Source organism: Lycorma delicatula, chromosome 3, assembly GCF_047948215.1.
Source record: "Lycorma delicatula isolate Av1 chromosome 3, ASM4794821v1, whole genome shotgun sequence".
NCBI classification, from domain to species: domain Eukaryota; kingdom Metazoa; phylum Arthropoda; class Insecta; order Hemiptera; family Fulgoridae; genus Lycorma; species Lycorma delicatula.
In genome coordinates this window covers 85070434-85094885 of record NC_134457.1, presented here as the reverse complement: position 1 = coordinate 85094885, position 24452 = coordinate 85070434, and the positions used below count along the sequence as shown (strand labels likewise).

At 29.6% G+C, this 24452-nt stretch overlaps 1 protein-coding gene across 2 annotated transcripts in view; it reads right to left on the bottom strand.

The window, feature by feature from the left end:
* Positions 1-22558, bottom strand: part of Chd1 (chromodomain-helicase-DNA-binding protein 1) — a 122905-nt gene extending 100347 nt beyond the window's left edge. For both annotated transcript variants that reach the window (XM_075360112.1, XM_075360113.1), the window contains exons 1-2: positions 22131-22558; positions 13530-13729 (exon numbers count right to left, since the gene is read on the bottom strand). In XM_075360112.1, coding sequence (XP_075216227.1) covers positions 13530-13729; positions 22131-22139 — 209 coding nt within the window. In that variant the 5' untranslated portion in view covers positions 22140-22558. The remainder of the gene's footprint in view (positions 1-13529; positions 13730-22130) is intronic.
* Between the last annotated feature and the right edge of the window lie 1894 nt (positions 22559-24452).

Sequence of the window (24452 nt, the reverse complement as noted above, 5' to 3'; positions counted from 1 at the left end):
AATGGGAAGAATCATGAACGGGTTGTTCCTTCGATTCAATTCTTTATACTGAATGTAAGAATCAAGAATCATTAGCGGGAGAAACCAATTCTGTTTACAATTCTCAACAATGAATTGGGTGGGTTATATGAAACTAGATTTTTCTCATTTACAATTAGATTCGATTCATCTTTCTTAAGTAGTTGAATAAGAGAAGAATCGAAGAAATTTAATAGGTATGCTTATCAGTTGACTTGAATAGGAGTATATGGAGAAAGATGAAACCACTGAACATGGGTGAAGAAGAGAAAGAGAGCAGCACTTTAAGTTTATAGTACTGGTAGTGGGGGCAAGGAAAAGAATCATTGAATCGGACGAACGATTCTTTTTTACGAATCCTTTTTTTCAAATCGAAAGAATCAATTTCTGAAAAAGAATCATTTATCCGACCACTACTGGATACAGTTCACAGACTTTTAATGAGTAATAAGCACTTGATGCACACAAGAAATTGTTTTATCAGGATATCAGATATTACCTTAAGTTTCAAATCTAGGAAGTCTTCTGTTATTTATATTGTAAATAAATGACCTCCCAAAACATGATATATGTTTACTGCTTACAAATGATATAAAGATTTACACTAATCTTGGAATAGTAAAAAAAAAAATCAGAGCAATATAAATAATGTGGAGTATAATTTTCAATAGTAATTTGAATAGACAAAGTGCTAAGTAGAAAATGGTAATTTTAATTGATAAAGAAATAGAACATTTCTGAACGCAATAAAGGATTTGACTTATCTTATTTACACAATATAAAATAAAATTACTAAATTTTTTTTTGCGTAGATATTTTATTATTATAAGGAGTAACAAAGTAATCTGCAAGTAAATGATCATCACACGTCATTTAGTATGTAATTGAATTTAACAGATTACAAAATAGTTTATTTTGTAATTATTTTACAATAGTGGAATATTTAAATTATAGTTCTATTTTTAGATTAAGAAGTCACAGCAAACCTGTCTGTATAAAATACTGAATAATTCAGAAGAGCTCTACATAAAGTAATATAAATGAATCAATAATTAATTTATATTACTCAATCTCTGATGATTCAAGGAAAGATTATATTGAAAAAATAAATAAATTGATTGTTTTTAAACATAAGCATAAAGATTGCTCCTGATTTTAAATTAAATCAAAGTTGAATGAGCCTTCCCACTTGAAGCACGCATCTCTTTGTCAATAGTTTTGTGTTACTGTTGCTAGTAAATAAAAATATGATTTTACCATAAACCTTCATTTAATATTTTAAATAAAGCCTACAGGTATCTATAAATAATAAGTTTGTTCCCACCCATTATAATTAAAATTCCAAACATAATTAAATAATGTTTTTATGTGACAAATACATACACTAAGGTATTTCAATTCCGAATATATTTATCAATATTGACAGTAGAATTGTTTTACAAACAAATGTTTAGTTTATCTATTAAATAAACACACATAGACAATTTTATTTGAAAGCTATTCAAATACATATCATTAATCAAAAAAAAAATCTTTTTTATCACTAGTCTACAAAAACAAATACTAGAAAACATAATATCAATTTTTCAGTCATATGTAACAATACATACAATGATAGTAAAAGTGACCAACAATAGTTGTTATAGTCAGTTCTAGCCATAAAAAATTTACTTGTTTAATGATTCAAGACATATTGAAGAATTTGTGAACTTTTTTTTTACATTTTATATAGACATCAAAAATAGCAGACCAATGTCAAATGCACACATAATACCTATGTACTATTATTAGAATATATTTGTATATAATTTAAAGGTTTTCCAAAACAGCCATTCATAAAATATTTAATTAAAATTATAGTTTTAAGTAAAGTAAGACAAAATATATCAAATAAATCAAGATTTTAATTTCAGAGATGTTAAGTTTTCTCAATAAATACAACAAATTACTTAATAATGAAATTGAAATTTTTCTTATCAATTACATATTATGAAATGAATGGAATAAAAAAGGGTCCTACTATGAAAAGATTAACAAATTTATCATGTTATATTTTGAAATTTTGTTGCAGTAATTCATACACAACTGATTGATACCTGTACCTGTACCTCATATGCTTAATTTATGTTAAGTCTTAAGAAAAACTTACTGTTCCAGTACAAACAAGAAAAAAGTGTTATTTTCCACTTAAAGTTTAATAAAGTTCCAGTTTTGTAAAAATAAAATCTATTTATAAAACATTTTAGAAGCAGTTTCTAAGCATGTAGTAGTCCGCACTTATAAATTTAAAACTGACATAAAAATGTCACCTTTGCTACAGTTACTACACTAAACAACCACTTGAAACAGAATTAAAATGGCAAAATTGAATTGTTACTTCTGTCATATCATTTAACAAATTTGCTATTAATGACTTCACGCGTAAATAATTTAATTTAATAATGCAAACATCCACATTCATTGAAAAAAATACAGAATGTTAATATAGTGATGTTTAGTTGGGCAATACTAAAGCTATAAAATTAAAATGGCTGATTTAAAAAGAAGTTAATAAGTTTATTCAAATGGAAGAAAATGTATAAGGAATATACTAAACACTTTGAAACTTAATAAACTCAAACAAATAATCTACTATTAAAAGTGGAATTTCCAATGTTTACACATATTCATGAGTGTTTTTGTTACAAAATGTTTTTCAAAGAAAACATTTTTGTTCTTTTTTTATATCAAAAACAAAGTCTAGATTTATCCGGCCATTTAATGAAATTACAGATTGATAGTAATGTTAAATATAGTGAATGATTTAAATTAACTGTATAATTTTTCTCAATAAGTTACTAGTTAAAATTTTGGTTGTTACTGAACTTATTAGTGTTTTGTGAACTTAAACTTGTTAGTGTTTTAGTTATTAATTTAATTATAAACATAACATGTTATTGAAAATATTATACATTGTTGCCTACAACTTTTCCCAACTTTCTGGTATGTCATATTCCGGCCAATTTCTCTTTTCTTTGTTCATGTTAACTGCTCTAGTTGTTGGCAATTGTCCAGTAATGGTTTCACCAAATTTTAACAGCTCATAATAATTCACAACCTTGTGGTCCCACCAAATATTGAGTAATACCTACAAAACTATGGATATTTGGTTTGTTGTTGCTTTGGCCAAGTTTGCAACATGATTTTTGCGCTTGGGATTATCATAATGTAACCATTTTTCATCAACAGTGACAATATGATGCAAAAAAACCCTTCCTTCTTTGCTGTTGAAGCAGCAATTTTCATGTAAGGGAATGCCTTTCAATGTCCTTTGGCTTTAATTTGTACGGCACCCAATTTCCTTGCTTTTGTACAATTCCTGTCTACTTCAAATGTTAAGGTAGCCATTTTGGTCACATTTAATGCTTCTTGCAGTTCTTTATGGGTCTGATATTAATCTTTATTCAGCAATGCTTCAAATTCTTCAGTTTGCTAAGGCGCTCCTTTTTTTCCAAATGAAAATCACCACTTTTGAATAGTCTAAAACCAGCACTTCAACTGGGGAAAAAATGTTCAATGGCACAAAACTCGACATATTCAATGTTTCAAAAAAATATGTTGTTTACACTTCAACTAAATGACAGATACTGGTTCTTAAAACATAAAGACGGCTTTTATATGCAGTTGGTTAAGTATGAACCAAAACCATCATCAGGGCTAATTATGCAATCATGGATCCTTTAAAATTAGGTACCAAATATTTTTGTAATAGTATGTTATTTCTTTTTAAACTTTTAATTTAAAAAAAAATAGAATATATGCTTACTTTCTATTTTGCTAATTATTTTGGGCAGAAGTGTCTTCATGTAATAGATTCAAAATGTAACAATCATTAAAATGGTGGCAGTAGAACTTAATTCAATATGGTTAGTGTTATTAATAGATTATGTTAGTGTATAGCATGTTCAAAAGAGGAATTTCAGTTTTGAAACAAAGCATGACAAGAAGTATATAGAAAAATTCTCCAAGAATCTTATCTGTTTAAAAACTCTTTAGATACATGAGACAGAATATCCAGCATGACAGATGAAAAACTGTCAGTGATCAATAATTTTAAATTATCCAAATTCGTTATTTGAATAGAACACTTATTTTTTTATAACCCCCCCGCAAATAAAAATACATACGGGTTAAGATCTGGAGACTATCCTCCTCTTCTTATCCTTTCCATCACTGAGGAAATTTTTTGTTCAATTAATCCTGTATTAAACTGGAGGAGCTCAATCTACCTGGAGAATGGAATTCTCTAGTATTTGGAGTATTGCATACCATTTTAATATATCATGGAAGTTACTTACCATTAGTCTTTTCAGAAAAAAAGAAGAGACCAATTTACTCAGATTGTGCCACACAAAAAGCTTTGGCTGATATGTGATGGTTCAGACCCCATAATGTAAAATTATGGTGATTTACTCGTCCTGAAACTTCCCATTTTGATCTAACCATTAAGAATGTCTGTAGTGAATTCAGATAGTTTAATTTTATCCTGGAAATAAATTTATGTAACTTCAATTTTATAATCAGTAAAGCAGATTAGTTTTTTGGAATGCCTGACTCCACACAATACTTCTGCATTGATTTTTTTCAGACTATGCAAACAGCTTGATCACACAGCTTTAACGGTCTCCACATACATTAATAATGGTGTCCTGAACATATCTGTGCCCATTTCTAATATTGCTTTTTTCTTTGGGTTATTTTGGTGTAGTGGTCTTCACTGAACATATAATGATAATTATTCTTAAAAGTTTAACCGACTCAAACTAGGCAACTCAAAAAACACAACACACTGAATGTTCCTCTGTGCTTTTATGGTTGACTTCAGACTACCAACCTTGTAATATGTGCTAGTATTACAACTTGTTTACATGTCAAAACCTTAACATGTTAGCTACAGGACGGATTATATATGTTTTGTATGGAGTGTTACAGCCGTGCGTCCTTGACTCATAACTGCACACCAGTTACTTGCTAAGATGCTTGTTAAAGAAGTCTGTTTTGTGCGTTACAGCCGACACATACCCAGTATTTGTTCCATCAAGTGCAGCACAGAAAAATACTTCCAGTATGTATTGCTTTTTATTCCCCTTCTTGTATTATAAACAATTTGCCTAAATTCTGTGGAATATATTTGCTACAGCCCAGTTTGTAAAGGGAATTTTCTCCCTTAAGGCAGTTGCAAATAAGTTCAGTACTTCTACTATATAGGTAACTAAATAATTAACAGTACTTCTTTTAATATAGGCATGATTTCTTTATAATCTATTCCTGCTATGTACCACCTATATAGAATTAATTTTATTTTTTGTTATCATTTCAAAAGTGTTTAAAGTAAAACTTTCTCAAAAGCATTCAATGAATGATTTTAAGGTATAGTTGAATATTTATGTTAATAAATTGTAATTGTTTTTTTTTTTAAATTAAGAGATATATCAAGAGTCTGTAACAAATTGACAAAAATAGAATATGTAATTAAATTATTACTTGACAAATTCATATTTGTCAATATAATAAAATTTTATGTTAATGTAAATTTTGATTCAAGATAAAAGAAAACATTAATTCTAGAACAAATGTGGTACATTTAATTATGTAAACAAATCACAGAAAAAAGTAAACAAATACATTGAAATTGAATAATATAATCATAATAAAAGTGTAATGTATATTTTTAATAAAAATAAATTTTATGCTTGACAAAAGAAAATTTTTAGTAAATTCTTTAACAAATGGATGAATTTACCTAAAATCATTATTTGAAATAAAACAGTATTCATAAGTAATATGTACAAATATTTAAGAATAGAATTAATTCTAGGGCTACTTTTCTGTACCACTTCACATCCTTCCTTAAAAATGTGTAGTAGCTATTCGATTATTGAAGTCACACCTTTTTTGTGATCACTGTAATTAATTATGCACTCTGGTTTTGTCACTGGAGTTCCTTTTACAACTTTTCCTGTAAATACCAACGATAAGTCCTGTTCCACTTTTGTAATCAACCTAAGTATCTGTTGCTTCCCTTTCCACAATTATTTTTATGTCATCCTTCATTGCCCCAATGATATCTGCTTTATTAATTCTTTAGTTAACATTTTTCAGCAGATATTTCTGTTCTTTTTGTTAAGTTCTGCACATTTTTGATTTTAAAGATTTACAGTATTCTTCAAACTTTTAATTTTTTTAACAGTTCTTTAATAACAGATAACACGTGACTTTCTCTGATATTTATGTCCTCTTTTCCCTTGTAAATTTTAAAACTATACACAAAACCATTTATAGTGCAAAGTTTGTATATTTTCACACCAAATTTATGCCAATTTATATACTGCCTGAAAGACACTGAACCCACCATGGTACCATAGATTCATCTATTACAATGTTCTCTCCCAGAATGATGCATTTTTTAAATAAAGGGTGTATTTAATACAATATACCAAGTTGTTTTTGAGAACAGTGAATGAAATGCAATCAACGAAGAGGTAAGAAAAATAAATTACATGACATAATATTTGAGATAAAATAATTATGATGCATATGATCTTTTGACCAGTAAAGCTGCAGTTTTGATATGCATTTTTCCATTTAAAATTTCAAAATATTTGTTAGTTTCTGTTACCAATAAGTCCCAGATATCATTGGTAATCAATAAATTAAAAAAATCTATCGGGTTTTCTCAGACGAAAGATGATGAACCTAGAGGTTGAAAAGAAATATTAGTGTAAGGAGCAGTAACCTGTGGTTTGTGGGAGGAATATTATTGATTTCTGATGCATCTGAAATAATTGGTGCCCAACCATCATTCAAACCCGCCTCTTGTGAAGTATCTTCACTATAACTAGACTTATGTCATATCTGAAAGTAGGTTAGTCATCAGAGGAATCTATACCGACACTGCACAGCTTATGAAATTTCTATGATATCTTTCAATACCAAGAATAATATTTCAAGATTATTCATGTTTCAAATGCAGACTTGGTTCTAAATTCTCATGTCTAGTGCATAATATGTTTGTAAACACTATTAGGTTGACGATTTATGTATAATAATAATAATGACTACTCACTAAATTATTTATAGTCAAACTTTAACATCTGCAGAACTGCTGTGTGTTGCGGTGTTATGTGAGCCATAGATAATTTCAAGGAAAAACAGTGCTGTACACAAAGTCTGTTGACACAAAGCAAACTACATACCAAACCACTGCTCTATACAGGATAGCATATCCCATAACGCAAGGAGCAAAATATAATTAGGGGAACTATGGACCCCATAATCCACTCTAAAAGGCTGCCAATCTCTCATTGCTGCTGGTAAAGTGTTAAGATAGCTTTGCTTCATTTTGACATATTTATCATTGTTTTTGTTCTAAACTGTATTACAAAGTGAACAAATTGAATTTTATTATTTATACACAAACAAGCTGAAGCTCAATAATGGTTACTAATTGATAATGAATATTTTACTGTGTGAAAAATGCCATGTCTGACCAGGACTTAAAATTTGGAACCTCCGGATGAAAGGTAGAGAAATTATACTTTCAATTTCTCATTAAATTCCTTTGGTTTTTTTTTAATCGATTCTTATTAACAGTTAAATAGTTATTAAGAAGAAAAAACACTAGTATAAAATTGACAATTTTACTAAATTCTGATTCTAAGAGTGAATTACTTAATATGCGATAATTTTTTACAATAACTTAAACCTTACATATATGAAAGAGGGTACACCATGAAGTGCTCTGAAGTATATAATCAGATATACAATAAAGTAAATTCCAGTTTCAATTAAAAACTGTAAATATTAAACTTAACTGTAACCTTTTCAAGAGGAATATACAACATTAAAATTATCTTATATACATATTTTCTTCATCACTGTCAAGATTATTGATTAACAATGTACAAAATAAATATAATTGGGGTATTCCATTTAAATTCAAAAAATGATCAGTGACATAACTATTTTTGATTTTGATGATATTTGGTATACGATAACTACCCACCTGTAGTGGCAAAAAAAATATTTTTTTACATTTAAAAAAAAAAACTTTCTCGAGTAATAGACTATTTTTTAACTTGCCAACAGGTAAAAACAGCCTCCACTTTCATCACTTTTTCCATGAGCTGTAGAAGCATTCTTATTTTACTTTGTATAAAGGGTCAAAAACAGCTTTTTGGAAAAGAGTAAAGATAGATCATTTCATCTTAGTGTACTCAAAATTCATTTTGTTACATAACCAAATGTTTACTGAAGTTATGTTTACAAGTTGTTTTTTCAAATTTTGGGCCGAAAACAAATAATTAAGGACTTAGGGTAGTAACAGGGCTATTTTTTTTTTTTTTACCTTTTAACTCTTAGGCACTAGTATAGTACTTATAAAAAAAATAGGATTATTGCCAAGTGTCCTTCATTAAAGAAAATGGCCGTCAAATCGGGAGATTTTGAAAATGTCTCATTTTTGGGGCCCAAAAACCACATGTGGAACAGGATGCAAAAATCTGAATATTTATAGCAGTAAGTACCTTTTTTGTACTTTAAAACCATATAAAATTTATTTTGTTACTCAGATTATAAAAATTACAACTCATTAGAATGAATAAATTGATAATTAATAGTCAATTACAGAATGAAAAAATAATAAAGAATTCAAGTTGTTCAATTCACTTTTACCTATCTTACTCCTGGAACGTAATGAATAGAAATAATGGAAGTTATGAATAAATGGATAAATCTTGAACTTTTTTTATAACAAAATTAACTAACATAACTTAGTGCTCATCATTTTTTTACTGAGTAGAGCTGATAAGTCCTCATTCATCTTTAGTAATGTTGTGTCCTCTTCCAGTAGTTGATAGAAAGAGTGAGAATCTAAAATATTTTCCAGTTGAACCAATCTTTGATTATCCCTCATTGATTCTTGAAGTACCAGGACCCTGCAGATGGAAAAGTGAATTCGATATTCTTCTTCATTTTCATGTATTTTGACTTCAATGACTTCGCCTAACTGCCACTTGCCATTGTATAGCCAGCAGCAGACATAATATTTACATTTTGGCTTTGGCAAACCTATAAAGCAATCAGAAACACTAATGTCCTTGTGTACGGACACTAAAATAAATTTTTCTGCTGATTCAGAGGTCACCCAGACTTTCAGAATACATTTCTGACTTGTTGGAACATATCTCTGAAAGGTTCTTGTTTCTGGGGCTGTTGTGATTACCTGATAACGAGAACTGAGGTATTTATTTATTCTTCAGTTGCGTGAACATCTTTATTAGAGCAAAAAAATAAATGTTATGAAGGACAATATTTTTTTTATTGACTGTCCTTTGAAGGCTTGCTTTAGTCACAGTCCTTACAGTTCCACCAATACAATCACATGGTCCTTTTACATGATATAAGGTAAAAAAATGGCATTCGGCTTTATGGTAGTACAAATTTATGAAATTTTTTTGTTCCTATACTGGGCTGAGGAGCAATCAGAAAAATAAAAACAATTGTGGTAACAATGTTTTTACTTTACTTATAACTTGCTTTAAGAAGTAGAACGATGTAGTATTGTGCTTCAAGTATTCACTACTCACACACTAGTAGACTTTGTAATCTTCCCTTTTTTAAAAAAAAGATATATGAGAAATGGAGTACGGTGGCATAAATCTTAACTGTGATACTGGACATCATTCTGTATCACAAAAGGAAAATTTTGAGAGGAAGTCTCCTAATTACAATACATTCACACTCCCAACAAGTTTCCCTTTTTAATGTTGAGGAAATTAGCTTGTTTTTTTGCAACAAAATGCCTTTTTAGATTATTTAAATTTTCATAAAGTTTATCTACATCCTCTAAGTGGAAGAATTTGATTAATTAGTCCACAACGAACAGAAACCCACTCACTATTTGAAGATAATTTCACAATCAATCCAGCTCTCTTGCACTAATCTGAGAACTTTCATTAGTGCCTGGACATTTTTCACACTGCAACAGCAAGCTCGTTCATTTTCTATATCACATATCATGGTTGAAAGAATTTTATAATGAAATTTAATTTTTAGAGCAGATAACATGAGTTTTTCATTTTGATTGGCGACCCACACACACACACACACACACACACAGAGTAGGTACCCTGACCCACCAGCCAGAACACAAAATTTAGGTCTTAAATCAGGAAATTTTGAAAAACCAATTTCTTAATTATGTTTTTCTTTGAAGGCCGTGTACAATTATTTTAAGTAATATAAGAAAAGCAGTTTTTGAAAATTAATTTTCTTCTCTTCAGTTTGTCTTACAGACACAATTCTTCTTGCCTGGCATCAATCTGGTTAAAATCTTGGAGACACCTTTTTATCAATTACATGACTGGGTTTCTTTTCGCCAGTTTACGGCAAATGTTTTAACTGTTTGGATTGATGAGCTACATACTAACACTATTCAATTTTGAATGCTCCAGTTGCTTTGTAATAAACTTATATTAATTTTTTCTTGAATTGATGTAACCGTTTTCATTTTTATACTTTATTTTACTGATTAGTTCTTCATACTCCCTACATAAATCAGCATAATTTTGTGGTACTGGTTTCTTCTGTAGAAATATTTAAATCAAAGGAATCATTTAATTTCCTGGTAACTGACCCTGCAATTTTTGTAGATTTTTTAAAACTGATTCCTTTATTATGCTGCTCAATAATTTTTGAACCTTAACGGGGAAATACAAAGTGCTTTATTCACTGACCCTACTATTAACACATCAAGAATCCAATCTTGACATTCTGGTTCGCTTTCTGTACCATCTCGTGGTTTTTGTATTTTGTACAGTGCTCTGCCTGGAATTAATTTTTAAAATTGGATTGCTTGTTGAAAGTGTCAAAGATATTTCTCAAACAGACTTCTTAACTGGTTTAGTGTGACAACTAAATGGATCAGGGCAACTTTTCCCGTTATGAAAATATTTATCTAAATATTTGGTTTTATGAAAAGTAGAGATATTTTTTGTTTCAGTACATCCACTTCTTAAAGATATCAATGTTACATGCTGTTCAGTAAACTCTAAAATATCTTGCAATACTGAAGATCTACTGTAAGTCAACTTGACACACAGTTTTAGTGTGAATGCCAACTGAACATTCCATAATCTATTTTTATAAAATGCAAGGGTTCTTACAATAACAAATACAGTTAGTATAAATTATAAAACTACCAACTGAACCTCACTGTCTTATCTGTTTCTCAACAGCTAAAATACAAATTTTTCTAATTAATCTAAGTCCTTCAATATTTATTTTGGTCCCAATATTTAAAAAAAACAACAATTTTTAAATGTAACTTCAGTAAACATTACAAGATTTTGTTATGTAATAAAATGAATCTGGGTACACTCGAAGTTCCATCTTTAGTCTTTCCAGAAAGCCCTTTTTGACCTCTATATTATGTAAAATAAGAATGCTACAGCTCATGGAAAAAGTCACCAAAATAGCTGTTTTTACTTGTTGGCAAGTTAGAAAAGTCTATTACTCAAAGAAAAATTTTTTAAAAATATTTTTTGGCCAATACGAAGTGGGTAGTAATCATATACTAAATATCTCAATCAAAATTGGCGATTCAATAAAATTTGTATAAACAAGTATGCTGACATTTATAGTAAATCTCAGACATTTCAATAACTGAAGGAAGAAAACCCTGAAATAGAAATGTAAGCGTGCACCAGACTACAGTTCCTCATACGTACTACTAGCATACTTTTTTAGCACGTTGGTTACATCTTCTCGGACAATATTTTGTGTACATAAGTTTGAAGATTTGATGCATCAAGATCTTCATGCTATTATTTGTATAAAATTTTCTTATTGAATTTACTCTTTAATTAACTAATAACTTTTAGTACAAAACAAATTCTGGGATATTGGGGATCCAACATCTCTCTCTCACTTCGTCTTCACTATGAACCTCAGTCTACAGACTTGTCACTTACTGAACGTTTTTGCTAAACTGGCTTAGTAACATTTCTCCCAATCTTAAACAAGAAAACAACCACAAAGGAGCTTAGCGCTTTATCTCTTAGGATAATTTCAAAATCTCTTTTGATACATATACATTCTCAAACAACTGCAAGTTTTCTAGAAATTAGAGTGAATTGCCTCTCTACCTTCTTTGCAGTGTATAAAAACTATTAAAATGAAATTTTGTTTAATTAAAAATTTCAATTTTTTATTAAATTTTAAATGGTTTAATTAGTAATAAATATAAGATAAAAAGATGACTTCAGTCTACTAAATGATGCAATATATTGTTTATCTGAGCTACAAAAGTGTTTATGTATACTACTTTACCAGTAAATTGTGTTTCCATTATTTGCTCTGGAAATTCTGATCAGTATTAAGTACATGGACACAAAGTCAAAAAGTGCACTAAATCATTTGTTGTGGACAACAAATATTAAAACAGAATTCATAGTACAAAGCACAATAATATGGCTAAATTAACAACCATAGTTTGATTTTTATGAAAAAACATAATAAACTTTTCAGAATTTGCATAATCTTAAATTAAAGTAAATTATATATTATTTTTGTTTACACATGATTCTGAGTGATCTAACACGAGTCAACTCTACAGATTGAAAGTGGACTTCTAATACATTTAAAATTGTAAATCTAAAACCTCAATCTAAAATAACAATTAATAATAAAAAACATCAGTAAAGGATATTAAGTGCGTAATTCATCATGTAAAGAGAAATATGACAAAAGTTGTTTTATGGTCTTGTTCAATTCTTCAATAAATTAATGATTTTTATTACTTTTAAAAAATATTAAAAAAAGAAAAAATTTTATATTACCTAATTAAGGGTTAGTTATATATTTGCAAAACATTAACATACACTATAAATAAACATTAAGTCAAACGCAAATTATTTTATAAGTTTACAACGTATTTATTTTGTAACAGGCACATGCCTAATATTACTTGCATTTTGTTGGATTAAAAAAAATGCAAAAAACCCACTAAAAAGTAAAATCAGAACCTTGGATGAGAAGCCAGCATGTTGACCACAATAAAATGATCAGCCTGTACTTGAATGTAATACTTGAAATAACTGAATTATTTCTTTCGGTGTGGTTTTTAAACAATTATCTTGGTTTGGCATTTGAATACATATTTATGACATATCTTACCTAAATTATATAACTACTTTTGTGAGATCCCACACCTCAAGTTTATTTAAAGAGAATTTAAAAAAATATGCAATTTTACAAATAAATTACTGAATTAACCTTTCGTAAAAGTTTATATCTAGTAAATTGGTTTGTAAATTTGAATTTACAATAATGATTATGGAAAAAATAATTGCTTTCAACTTCAGAATACCTTTTTAGTTATAAAATTGTATTGTGATAACGACAGGCCTGGGGACAAGTCTCCCAGACAACAGTGTGTGGTAAATAAGTGATATTTAAATTTAACACATTACCTATCAGACCCTGATCCAGATCCTGATGCGGAACCACCAGATGCTGCAGAACCTCTAGATCCTGATCGACTACTAGATGCTGATCCAGCAATACTTTTTTCACTCTTGACAGATTCATTATCTGATCCGTCATTTTTATCAGAACCAGATTCAGAACCTGCATTCTTTTCAGAATCTGAACTAGAATCTTCTGAGTTATCCTGTTAAATCAATATTTCAACAATCATAAACTACTTTTTTCTGAATAAAATATAAGCGAAGAAAAACATGTTCAGAGTTTGAATAATACTAAAAGAAATTTTTTTTAATATATATATATTTTTTTTAGTTACCCCCTTCAATTTTTTCTTGGCAGCATTTCTAAAATTAGTCAATCATATAATTGTCAAAGCAAAATACTACTATTTTTTAGTTCCATTCTTTAGTACAAAAAAAAATTATATGTATTGCAGTGTCATGGGGCACAAATTGACAATCTTGACTTCCTTCAATTTACATTGAACTCTAAGTTTGGCTTTTGAAATACACCAACTGCTTACTTCAGTAATATTACAAAGAAATCTTTCACTCAATATCCAATTCCAATAGATATTCTATATTAGTTATGGATAGAAATAGTTGGGAAACTTTATACATAAATTTTTTTTACAGGTAAGATTCCTAAGACCTTTTTGTCCAAACAATGAAACACAAATGCAAAAAAGGTGAAAAGCTTACTACCAATATATCACAAATATTATTATATAATAAAAAAATCAAATAATCAATTTATAGTTAAAAGATTTCTAAGTTTGATAAAATTAAATCTTTTTAATTATGTTAAAAACTCTTGTGGGAGGAAATTAAGTTTTTAATTTGTTTTCTAATAAAATCAATAGCTTTTCCTTTAGGAAACTATGTTAACCCTTTATGAGTATGGGTATAACAATTTATATCTTTGAAAAAATTCTTCATCATTAATGTTTGGTAGTATAATAGTTTACCAATGCCTTAGCACAATATTTTTTGTTGAATATTGGTAGTACTGTTTCAAAGAAAAATAATGAACCCCTGAAGCAGAATGTTTTTATTGCGTAGTCAACTTACTGTAATGGCTTTAGGGATATACACTTTTAGAGTAGAAATGGATTATTGTTTATGTCTGTTCTTAGATAGAAAACTTATTATTTTTGTACTTTGGTTGTTTTACATTTATATTGGTTTTATAGGAACTAGTTTATTACAATAAATATACTGCGATATAAAGTATTTTAATTTCTTTGACAGTGCAAAACATAAGTTTTTTAAAATAAATTATTCTGAAATTGTTAAAAGCAAATTTAGGCATTGTAATCCTTTACTTTTTTGAGTTTAATGTACAATTTCCATATTTCTTGACCCATAACAAGCGATACAATGTTACATTTCCATTAGGCGTATTATAGTGTACTTTACAGAGAATTGTGTTAGAACCTTTGTTTTTAAAAAAATATTGTTTAAATCTTAAAAGTATTACATCACAATGCAATTGAACGAGTCATGCAGACGATGCTTTGCCTTTTGTTTCAAATAAAAATTTGTCAATAGATCAAATATTACAATAAATTCTGTTAAGTAGTCTTACACTGAGAATTCTGAAATACATCAGTTGCTGGTCATCAAGTTATTCCCTAGTTCAAAATGTACATGTGGAGTGCGGAAATCCCCAACAGATGATAATGTCATATCTAACTGGGTGTAGGCTTGTTAGCTGTCAGCAAGATGGAACAACAACTGAGCGTAATCAATACAGAGTACTGCAGGGATTGGTCCTCAGACCAACTCTCTGGGTGTTGTCTTATAATGGGGTCTTCTGTGAGGGGTGGGGGGTAATGCAGTTGGATAATGCGGATGAATTCGCTTTGGCGGAGAAGGTTGACACAGTTCACGAGGCTACCATTAAGATAAGCAATGCTTACAAAGCCATCAAAGAGTGGATGGCAGGGGTAAGCCTCACGCTTGCCTCTGATAAAAAAGAGATGTTGGCAATTTCTTTCACCAAGGGATGCCCAAAGCTGAGATTCACCTTGGAGGGAAGACAAATCTGCTATTAAATACCTCGGGGTCTGGGTTGACATGACGCTCTGGTTTGGAACACAGGCCATTGAGGTGGCTGCCAAAGCCAAGTTGAGGTTGGTTGCCGGTCTTCTACCCAATTGCAGTGGCCTGACCCAGTTGTGAAGACTGCTGATAGGAGTTGCATATGCAACTGTGGGAGAGGGTCACTAAGTATGCATAATAATTAGGACGACACAGGAGATGCTGTTTACAGATAACCTGCGGTTATCGTACAGTTTCTAAGGAGGCGGTTAAGGTCATGGCTGGCCTTTCACCTATAGATCTGTTGATTGAGTGAAGGAAGAGACTCCAGGCACTGAGACATCTATCTCCTGCCAATAAGACAGGGATTTCTGCTGATATTGAAGAGGAGTTGTTAGGAATCTGGCAAAGCAGGTGGGGTATGGTAACAAAAAGGCGGTGAATGCACCACATTGTCAGAGATACAAGAAGCTGGTATTGAAGGACTAACGGGTTGCTGGGTTACTTTAACGCAGTTCCTGGCAACGTCATGGAGGCTATAGAACTTACTTGGACCTTTGGCCCACGAGTGGTGAGGGGAAAGCCCTCACCATGTTTATTTTAGTTATACATGATTTGAGAATGAATGCAAAGAGATGTTGGAAGACTTGGGCGCAGAGGTAATGGTTAATCTGGAAGACACTCAGAGAATTATAAGAGGGTCCCCTTGAATGGAAGGCTATAGAAGAGTATGTTAAGAAAGTGAATGACAGATTACACGCCTTAGAGGGCTCGACAGGGAATTTGATGCCGGAGAATGCTGAGCTGGACACTTAAGAGGACCCCTTGACAACGAGGGAATCATCTTTGCGCAATGAGGTCGTGAGCACTCCGCATACTTCCTGTCAATAGGTAATGCTGCTGGTTCCAGAAAGGTGAAAAAATATGAAATGAGTGATAGTGACTCTGATAAGAGTGGACAAAACCAACGGGTCAGCTGCTGTATACTCTTTTTATTTCCAAGGAATGACTGGACCTAAGATTATAACCGATGATCTAACCCCCTTTTGCTAGTTTTTTTTCTGTAGTATTTATCTATTACATTATGCAGCAGAGTATACACTGTAAGGCAGTCCAAAATTGTAGTCTTATATTTTTTTATTTATGAATATTAATGCGATTATTGGTATCAACATATTTCCTATATTATGTACTGGGAGTTCAAATGAGTTTCTTAACAACAGAAAGATAACTAGCAGCATAATGCCCCACTAAGATCATTTTTTTAAATCTGAAAATTCTTGCATCTGAATGACAATTCAGACGCCAGCAAGAGACTCAAGTCAATTTTAAAAAACTCAAAATAAGGCCCATGATAACTTATACTTTAAGATTTTGTAAAAAATCTCTTCTATCCCACTATCTTTCAATAGAGAGAGCATGATTGCTTTCAAAGGCCAATTAACATTGAAATTAATACATGCCCCTAAACCCAAGAAAAGGGCGTTTCAAAGTCTGGGCAACAAAATTAGCTAAACAGGATATTAAGCAGCATTTGAATAGTATTTATTTGCTTACTGGCATTTTATAATAGCGTGAAAATTAATCCAAAACAGAATTTTGTTTATTTTTATGTTGTACCTACACTGTGTGACTGCATCCATTAAGTTATCTGTGTAATGTGAAATTATTCTTATTATTTTTTGGTAATTTTCATGTTATAAATATTTTTTTGAGGTTTATTTCATTTTTTATTACAGAATCATATTTTGTATTTTTTCGTTCTGCAAGTCTTGAAAATATACTAATGGACAAACTCAAATTAAGTGTTTGAAAATGGTTTCTCTTTCTGAGCATACCATATGACACGACAAATAGGTTCAGAGTGCGGTGTTGGTCTAGGGACAATAAATACTATTTTAAAACAATATAAACTGGTTTCTTTTCATCTTAAAGGAAACACAAATGTGGCCATAAAAGAAAAACTACTCCGACACAGGATCAGTTATTGATAAAAAGTATACTTGATCCAAAATTATCTGCTGTGGACTTCTTGCAGCTGGATGGAACGCTTGTTGACCAGCTAAAAAGCATCTTTTAATACCTGCCATGTACAAAAAGAAATAAAAGTGCTTGTGGGCTAACTGGACCAAAGAAAACTGGAAAAATATTGTGTCCTCTGACAAGTTACATTTTTATAGTCAAGGGTGGGTTCCAAACATTAGAAAAGCACATGAAGTTAAATATCCCTATAAAAAAATGTTTTGGGACTCTTCACATTTGAAGGCCCTTGTTCAATCAATTCCAGCAGATGGTATGCTGAAGAGCGATTCAAGATTCTTAATAAAAGTTGTGATACAACTTAATGGAGACTTTTTTTAAAAACAAAACAAGTGCTCCTTTGGTCAGACAACTTTTCAACCAAATTGAAATTATTTTTTTTTTTGGAGCAATCGTAAATAAAAACAATTAAAATGTACAGTGTACACACTTGTTGAATTGATGCCAAATCATGTATGTGAAGTCATTAAAAATACAGGACATATTAATTGGTAGATATTTGTGAGTTGTACAGGTATGATTATTTTTCTGAATAAAGTTACTCTTTATAATATTATGTTTGGAATATATTGCACTCTTATAGACAATTGAAAAGACCCAACAAGCAAATAAAACACAGTTTAGGGGAGAATGTTGTTAAAATTGTCAAAAGTTCTGGAAGGCTTAGGTTATTGTAAAGACTTTTTTTTTATACTTATATTCCTCTCATAATTGAATTATTAAAGAAAAACATTCTTGTACATGGAACAATCAGAAATTACTGTAATGGATATCCAAATATTGATCTAATGCATTAAAAAAAATAAATATATGTTTATAGTAGCAAAGGTAAAAACTAGCAAGTGTCATAAGTAATATCCACAAAGGAAGCAATAAGTATGATGCTCTTAGAACTAGCAAAATAGATCAGCAAGAACATATGCAACTACATGGTATTCTGTGACAAATATTGCGTACTAATCAAATATCATTAATAAATAGGTAACATCAGTATTAATCATCACTTATGATACATATAAATATCAGATTTATAAACACAATTTATGGGAGGGGTGGACTGGTTTGACCAAAATTTATCTTGTTATTCTATCGGATGGATATCACATCACTGGTGGATGTCTATTTTCTATTATTTGCTAAAATGTGCAATCATGAAACAATGAAACGCAGTTAATTAAGAAATATAAATGTTCTTACACCAATGCAATTCTGCATTGCATTGGTGGTAAATTATTTTAACACTTTGTAAAGTCAGTTCATTAAAGAAAAATTGCTTAAATAATTTACCAGCAAATTTCAAAAAAATTGGGAGGTCATAAAAAACATTTGATGGTAAATGCTTTCAAAGGAAGGCAATCCAATATCTGAAAATACAATATTAGGTTATAAATGTAGATGGATGTTTTATGTCCATCTACATTTATAGTGTTAAGTTAAGTGTGGACACAAACTAACTAATGAGAAAATAATAATTCAGAATTAAGCAGCTAAAGAAAATTTAAAGTTATTAAAATACACACAAGTTATCTGTAGCATCCACTAATTGAATAAGTATATTCAAACATTACTAAGCAACTTTGTTTATTTCAAGGTCAAATTAATAATGGTTCATATTTGTAGTGCAACTATAATTAAATGCACAATTTTTAAAAGATTTATTAGCTCAAAATCCACATAATAGATTACACTGATACTCAATGGTTACAAGAATGTGGTCTTTTCTTAACAATTCCACTATTAATAACAATTACTATAAAAGAAGAATACACTTCAAAAAATCTTTTGGGAGGCTATTTACAAAAAGTTAACACGTGTTTTAAGTTTTATATTTCCGTAAAATGAGAATGATACCATTGCAATCCATAAAGTATTCTAAAGAAAGATTTCTAATTCAGTCATGTTAATGTCTTATAAGCACATCTAGGTTAGGTATTTGGCTTACAATTGTGTTCTGAATGATTTTTCATATACAAAAATTTATATATTTTCTAACCTAATGTAAAAATTTGGCACTAATTTCCCTCTACTAAGGTAAGAAAATGGATGTAGCACAAAAATTTCTAGTATATCACAGGGGCCATTCACTAAACTGTAATCTCTCGATTGTTAGGACAAGTTAATCATGGACACATTACTACAAAAAAAAAAATAAAAATAAGTGCAAGATTTTTCTCTTAAGTAAAATTCAATAAACTAGTTCCACATGTAGAATACAAATTACATGTATATTAGCACAATTTCAAATTTCTCTGAATTAATGTAATATTATTCAGTTGTGGGCTAGATATGCTAGGTAATTGATGAATCTGCTTCTGTAAAAATTTAATTAAAGAAAAACTAACAATAATTTTTAACATTTTTTTTTTCATTTCAATTTATGGATAAAATCATCACAGGCTGTACAAATTGCTGCGTCTTTCAATAGTGGTAACTCATAATATAAAATGGTCTTTGTTGTTTGAATCCAAGTACAACCAGTTATTAGGGGAAAAATGCATAACATTCACAATACAACTCAGTAACACTGATTATAACATCATTAATGAAGTTATATATTTGATATAACATTGATAACATCATTAATGAAGTTATATATTTGATATAACATTGATTATAACATCATTAATGATGTTATAAATTTCTACGTTCATCCTTCCGCATGACCTTAAGAAATATTTCTGTTATCAAAACATCAATTCTTTTTACCACAGATAACTTTTTAAGTCTCATTTGTAAAGCCTTGTCTATCATAAAAAGTACAGAATTCCAATTAAGTATCAGTAATGCTATTAAAGAATTGTAAACTAGCAACCAATACAAACACCAGGCAATCTCTAATGAAATACGCAGTTGCTTAAGTAACCAAAACATACTCTGTTGAATTATAATATTTCCCGTTAATAGTTTAGTAGATTCCTCAGGTACTATGCTCCTGTAGAAACTATTAATTGTGGTAGTATTTCAAATTAAATGTTGACAAATTCAATAAAAAAAATTCATTACTAAATCAACAAAAAAAAATTTTTAATTTATCTTTAGGCAGCTTTACAATAAAATTATCTTGCTACACAAAAACATTTTTTATGATAAATTTATATCATGAAAAATGTTTTATATAGTAAAGATCAATTAAATTAAAAATAATTACCTAATGGTGAAGGTCTTAACAAGCTGTTACATTAATTAGTACCCTCAATATTTACCTTCTGTTTATCAGATTACTTACAGTTTCTTCTCCCGTTAATCATGAACACTTTGGCGATAAGTATTGCATCAGGTGAACACATCAAATCCAAACCTGATAACTGAAGTAGCATAGTTACAGGGGAGCTGTAGTATACCACTGTAGTTCATGATATATAAATTAAGCAACGCAAAGTAATTATCTTTTGAATCAAATTTCATGTTAATAAGACTAGACCATATGAATATTTTTAACAATTCTGACGAGTGCAAATTCGCTACATAATAATGGGACCCAAACCAAAACCTTACAATACTTTTCACTTGCTTGTAAATATTAACAATGCATGAGAAAATCTTGTACATCCAATATACATAACTGTCTAAAAATTGGATTTTATCTGTATAACATGTATTGTCCAAATACAAAAAAAATTCATGAAATATTCAATTTCCTAGGAATATTAATTTACAGCATATCCTAAATAATCAACACCAATAAGAAAACTAACAGCGTTTTGTATTTTTATATTCAGAAAAACTTGCTTTTAACAAAGAATAACTTAGGTATATATGGTTAATTATAAATTCTGTTATATATAAACGTGCTTACTGTAAATCACATAATCGTCTTGTCACAAAGCAAAATATGCTATGAAAATTGTCAAATTCATTTAATAATTTTATTAAAAACAATGTGACCAAGTATGAAGTACCACTGAAAGAATATTGTTACAACTGTAAAACAGCATTTGGTTTATTTCAATCACATGTTTGTAGTAAACAAAACACTGTGCTGCTGCTAACATGGAGTCTTCAACCTCGAATTTTTGAGTTAAATTTGCTAAAATGGGTACCTCATAGATTTTCAAAAAATTATGTTCATTGTCAAGTAAAAGGTCTAAGAAACATAATTCAATTATAAAAATAGTGGAACAACACTTATTACAAATATTTTTTTACAAATTTGTAAATGTAAACAAATAAAAACGTTTATCTGTTCATATGAACTGTTCATAAAACAATCAATTTTATGAAACCTAGAATACAAGTAACAACAAAAACTAGGGTAACTGATCACTCCTTTCACCCCAAATACTAAATTTGTATTTTTCCGCTGAAAAAAGGTCTAAAAACTAAAAAATTAAATCAAAATTTACGACAAGTAACATTCAAGTACAAAGAAGGAGCATCACGTTATTTCAGCGCTAACATTTTCAAATACACAATTAAAACATTCTTAATTCCTAAAATTAATCATCAGGATCCAGTAAAAGCTATTTTAATTGAAATATATTAAATAAAATAGATTTACTTTACCTGATGCATGGTTCAAATCGCAGTCAACTATTCAGCGAGCAACTACCTTTAACCCAGAATAAAAATTTATTCCCTCGCATAAACGCAATAAAAGTTTATAAAATTATAATTTAATGAAATTTTAGTTCAGAAAAGAACACTTAATCACAAATAAGCTGATAGTTAAGTTTCACTTTTTTCTCATCTTCTTCGGACGGCTGCCATTTTGCCAACTTTCTTCTCGTGTTCGATCGCTATCATAAAACATCAATTCACTAAATAAAAATTGATTTCACAACTGAACTGATTCAGAATAACAAAAATATATCACATGCTAAACAAAAATACTTCACATATTTTGAAAATTGATTTTAATAATAGGTAAAATATCAACAGCAATTGCTAACACTGCAGAAAGAGAGACCACACAAAGGTCAGCCATCTTTGGTTTCTCCTTCCTCTGAGTAACTACCCACAATGCAACGCGCGTATTACGTGACACATTTGAAAGTTGTTTTCGCTCAAAATAACGCTCATGCTCAGTTTAGAAGGTACAGGGTTACCATTAAAAAAACAATTTTATTTTTAATAATAATAAAAAATTTATTGTTTAAATATCATTTACATCAGTACCAAACAAATTCAGTTATTACACAGAAACTGACAGTAATAAAAGGTCGTACATACAGTGAAAAAACTGGTAAAATTACAATATATATCTTACGAAATTAATTTAGAATAAATTTAAATGAATATTAAACACAAATAATAATAAAAACTTCAACCTGTAAAAGAAATACTGTCATACATGATTAAAAATGAAGCCTTCAAAATCTGAAAAGGAAGCAACAAACATCTTAAAATTTTAGCTAATAGTACGATAATTTTGTAATATAATCATGTGTGTTGGCAATACTTCAACACGCAATAAGAATAAAAAATGTCGACGACAGAAATATCTAAATATATTTTATTGTTCCAAAAATTTTATTATTTTTTTCAGGAAATAAATGAAGTATTAGCAGAGTGGTTGAATTCAAACCAAAGAATAAAATAAGGTCCAAATATTACAACCATTGCTACATTATAAATCTAACAATGTTCCAATTAATCAATAACTTTGTATTGAAGGCTGTTTCACAATTTCAATTCATTTTCATTGGCTTGACTTATGAAAATAAAAGCATACAAAAATTGTTAAGACATTTGACATACATATTCAGCAATAAAAAGTTAAATCATTCTAAGTTCCCCAAAATTTCTTAATTCAATTGAATTTGAGAAACATATGTTAAATATTAAAAACCACATCTATATACATTCAATCACATATATCATATACATTGCCAACATATCTTTCTTCTTATAAATTTTATAGTAACTACTGTGATTACAGCAGGCAAAAATATACTGTATCTGCAAGATATGCTTTAATCTTTAATAATAACCACACACAAATTACTGGGGCGGGGCTGAATCACATTTCTGATACATTTTAACAAAAAAACTTTCCCATTCAAATCTTTGTAAATGCAATGAACTTCAAAACATTATAAAAATGATCATAGGTCAAGTCTACTACAAAATGAGCAAAAATAAAAGAAACCTAATATTGCACAACTAGTAAAAAATTAAGCAACTTTAGAAAAATTACTGCCTTGACTGCTTACTCCCATTAGTAGTAACATTGGTCTCTTCCCAGAGTGTATGTGCAGGTTGGAATATTAATTATAACATAAATGTAACACCAATAAAGCAGCATTATCTATTTTCTAGAAGAGCAAACATTATGCAATTATTAAATTATTATTGATCAGCTTGCCTACCTAAAAATCCATTAGCTTCAAACTGATCTATAACTTCTTCTGGTTCTGTATTATTTTAGGCTTGTAAATATATGGTGTATTTAATCATAAATAGGATACCACATGCCTAACTACAATGATAACACATAGGTACAAACAAGAAAGAGAATTCACAAAAGATAATAACAGGTTAAGACCTTCTGAAATTTCAATTATCTGAAAATCTAATGCAATAATTTTTTAACTCATCAAAAATCTGTATATGCTTCAAATCAGCAAACACTCAATTTTGCCGATAGAAAGATTGCTTAGGTCCTACAACCAGAATTGCATTTTTCCCCCTTTAACTAATAAGGTGGTGCTAATCACCAACAAGCAAATGCTCATGTTTTGTAAGCTTTGTGTCCCTTTAGTTCATGAACAGTGTAACTGGACAGAAACTTCATGCAGATGCATCATGGCATTATATCATCACCTAGGATATGTTATATTCTCTATGATATTCTAATATTCTCTAGGGCTTCTTCCTTGACAGGAA